At 52.2% G+C, this 3,587-nt stretch overlaps 1 protein-coding gene across 1 annotated transcript in view; it reads left to right on the forward strand.

Moving 5' to 3' along the window:
• Positions 1-416: 416 nt before the first annotated feature.
• LRP4 (low density lipoprotein receptor-related protein 4) overlaps positions 417-3,587 on the forward strand; it is a gene marked incomplete at its 3' end in the record, with an annotated part of 17,527 nt that continues 14,356 nt past the window's right edge. The window contains exons 1-4 of the mRNA XM_008574700.1: positions 417-468; positions 1,358-1,504; positions 2,803-2,919; positions 3,202-3,315. Coding sequence (XP_008572922.1) covers positions 417-468; positions 1,358-1,504; positions 2,803-2,919; positions 3,202-3,315 — 430 coding nt within the window. The remainder of the gene's footprint in view (positions 469-1,357; positions 1,505-2,802; positions 2,920-3,201; positions 3,316-3,587) is intronic.

A 3,587-nucleotide genomic window follows, 5' to 3' on the forward strand; every position in this document is an offset into this window, starting at 1 on the left:
AATGAAAGCTGTGGTCCCTCACCCCAGAAATATACATTTGCCTATAGCTTCAAGGGTTCACAGATCCCAAAGGCCGTCCACGCATCGATCCATTGATCGTAAGTTAGGAAGATCTGCCTTATGCTCACACTTATCCTTAGGGTTGAAGTGGAAAGGGAGGGGTGTAGGGCCCTCTCCTTGCTTTTGGAGGGCATAGCAACACACCCTTTCATTCCCAGCCCTAAACCCTAGGCCAGGCCAACTAATTGTAAGGTGAGGCGAGGATGTACATTGAGGAGCTCAGTTGAGAGAAGTTTGGCCAGGTAAATAGTAGAAGAGAGGTGGTAATTCAGAGCTGGCTCCTTCCCTTTCCCAGCCCAGCCTGAGGGCAGAGCCCAGCTGAGGGGAGGAAGAGGAGAAGGAAGCAAGGGGGAGAGATGAGCAATGAGCTGCGGCCCCCTCCTTCCCCAGCTGCGAGCAGCCCAGCGGGTTAGATGAATGCTGGGAGGGGGTAGAGTGACCCTGGCAGAACCCTTTGTTCCAGCTGAAGCTGGAGCAGGGGCACTGAGCCATTCACACGCCATCCCAGGGCATCCTGCTGGGCATGCTGGGGAGGGGGCACAGCAGCCGGTCATGGGACTTGGCCAGGCAGATAGCTCATGCTCAATAGGGAAGCCCAGCTGCGTGCTGCTGAGGCTGGGGGAGGGGCTGCGTCTGCCATCCTTCCTCTTAGTCCCGCAGACAGGAAGGCCCTGGCTGGTCCCAGCTACTCTGCCCTGAGCTGGCCTGGTCCCCTCCCCCTCTGGCCTCACTCCTGGTCACCCTCCTCAAAAGTAAGGTCCTTGCTGGGGGACTCACAGCAGCCCATGCTGCTTCTTGCTCTCCTGTGTGGATTCCTTATCCTAAAGAGGCTGCAGCATTTTAATTCCACTATTATTTTTTGCCCTCCCTGGCCAACATCCCAGGGCCTGGTTCAGGATAGAGGCAAAAGCATGTATATCTCAACCTAGATTTGGAGAGAAAGATATGGAGGTTTCTGGGCATCACCCATTCTGTACCCTGCTCCCCTTCTCTAAGAGCACCAACCCTCTGGGTGACATCATTTGTCTTTGGGCCTTTAGAGGTGCTGTGCAAAAAAGCCCTGCCATAGAGGGAGCACCTGGACTATCTGTGAGCCCAAAGTCAGATGGTTTCTTCTGGACCCTTTATGCTCGGAGGTGGAAGGAGGGCATGACTACATTGTCCACATCTCCCTTGCAGCATCACTGTGGCTCTCTGAGTGACAGTGCTCCTAGACTAGGCTCCTCTACCTTCCCCCTGTATTGGGCTTTGACTGAGCAGAGGTGAGCCCTCATTGGTTCCTCTTCTGTTTGCTCAGGCCTGGCCAGCAGCCCTGAGTGTGCTTGTGGTCGGAGTCATTTCACATGTGCGGTGAGTGCCCTTGGCGAGTGTACCTGCATTCCCGCCCAGTGGCAGTGTGATGGAGACAATGACTGCGGAGACCACAGTGATGAGGACGGATGCAGTAAGTACCGCCCCAGGGGCAGTAAGAGGTGGTGGAACAGGGACCTGAGGCTGAGGGCAGGGACAAGGCTGGGGGAGCGTTCTGTGCGTCAGCTGTGTCAGATTCAGAGAACTGGACTCTTGGCCCCAGGGGCAGTAAGAGGTGGTGGAACAGCGACCTGAGGCTGAGGGCAAGGACAAGGCTGGGGGAGCGTTCTGTGCGTCAGCTGTGTCAGATTCAGAGAACTGGACTCTTGCGAGGGTGACAGATATTCACAGACAGGTGGTTTCTTCACAATATGAATGGCTCCAGCCCTCCTGTATTTCTACAGGTTGGTTCATGCATATATGTGCAGTAAAACAAACTTTAAAACAATTATAAAAAGAAAACACCTTGAAACAACAAGTAATCTCTTTAAATAGATCTCTCCGTGTTTATATGAATATGTGTTTGTGTATATGTAGGGAATATTTGTGCATTTTTATATGTATACACTATACACGGATGCAGATCATTTCCATGTTTCTTATTTTGGTGTTCTGTATAATTGCATGTTTTTTAATAACATAAAATTTGTAAGATATCTTATATTCTCTTTAAATCTCCCTTTTCCCTAACACAGAAACATGTCCACAATGGCCAGGGTGTCCTGCCTTGGTTATGTAGAAATATCACTGCTAAGCCAGTTGTCTGGGGTTAGGGGTGCAGTTTCCGACCTGCTGCATCTATGTCTGAGGGTGGCTAATTAGTGTAATGAGAATGAAGCCACATTAATCCTAACCAGTTCAGCTAATTGTGATGATGGTAAATGCTTCGCTTTCATGCAGTTCTTTCATGTGCGTTATCTCAAAAGACCTCTATGAGCTGAGTATAATTACCCCCATTGTACAGTCGAAGAAACTACAGCTCAGGGAGAGTAAATTACTTGCTCAGTGTGATAAGTAATGAGTTCTAGTACTGGAAATTGAGCCCGGATGTGTCAACCATCAGGTAATAAGAGGACAGGAGGAAAAAAAGCACTTCTTTCTCTTGCTCATTGTTTTCTTCCTGCTTCTTAGTGGCTTTGAGTTCTTCGAGTTGTTCTTCCCCTGCTCTGTGAATCCCTCACTCACTTCGATTCCCTTCTGATACTTTCTTCTTAGCTGCTGATTCTGCTCAGCTGCCCCATCAGCTGGGGACAGCATGGGAGCCTGTGGGAAGGACTATGAGACAGACGGGAGGATTTGGAATAAGGGGTGTTGGGAAAGGATTTCTGTGCAGTTCAGCCTTACTGAGTACACCAGATGGATTCACTTTTCCCTTCTCTTCCTGGGACTCAGTGCTGCCCACCTGTTCCCCTCTCGACTTTCACTGTGACAATGGCAAGTGCATCCGCCGCTCCTGGGTGTGCGATGGGGACAACGACTGCGAGGACGACTCAGATGAGCAGGACTGTCGTGAGTGTTGGCAGGGGCCAGGTGGACACCATCAGGCTCTGTTGGGAAAGGGTTTTCAATCAGAAAATGATGCCCCAGGCCCACATGAGCCTTTGGGTTTTCAGCTCTTTGTTCTGTCCTTTCACCTCCTTTCTTGGTCAAATAAGCCCCCACTGGCGGCTGCTTCCTTTGGAGCCCTCGGGGCAGCATCAGAGCTGCTTGGCTGCTCCAGAAGCCTTTATGTTGGGCTTCCAGGCACCAGCTCCCACTGCCTGCAGCAGCCTGACTGCTCTGTGCCCACAGCCCCCAGGGAGTGTGAGGAGGACGAGTTTCCCTGCCAGAACGGCTACTGCATTCGGAGCCTATGGCATTGTGATGGTGACAATGACTGTGGCGACAACAGCGATGAGCAGTGTGGTAAGTGGTGCTATGGGGAGGCAGGCAGGGTGCTTGGTGGGTGGCCTGGTCACTGGAGGAGATAGCAGCAATGGCCCTAGCATTGCCAACCCTGGAACATTCCCAGGTACCTAGAGCATCTGGAGGAAGGCAGGAGGGGCCGGGCAGTCCAGAGCCCCCAGGAACCACAGGCCAGAAGCCTGAGGCCCAGTCTCTCCAGGGCCTCAGCTTTTCCCAGAGAGTCTGCACCAGGTGTCTTTCAAGGGCTGGGTCAGACCCCCCCCCCCCCCCCC

Source organism: Galeopterus variegatus, unplaced genomic scaffold (assembly GCF_000696425.1).
Source record: "Galeopterus variegatus unplaced genomic scaffold, G_variegatus-3.0.2 Scaffold1088, whole genome shotgun sequence".
Taxonomy (NCBI): domain Eukaryota; kingdom Metazoa; phylum Chordata; class Mammalia; order Dermoptera; family Cynocephalidae; genus Galeopterus; species Galeopterus variegatus.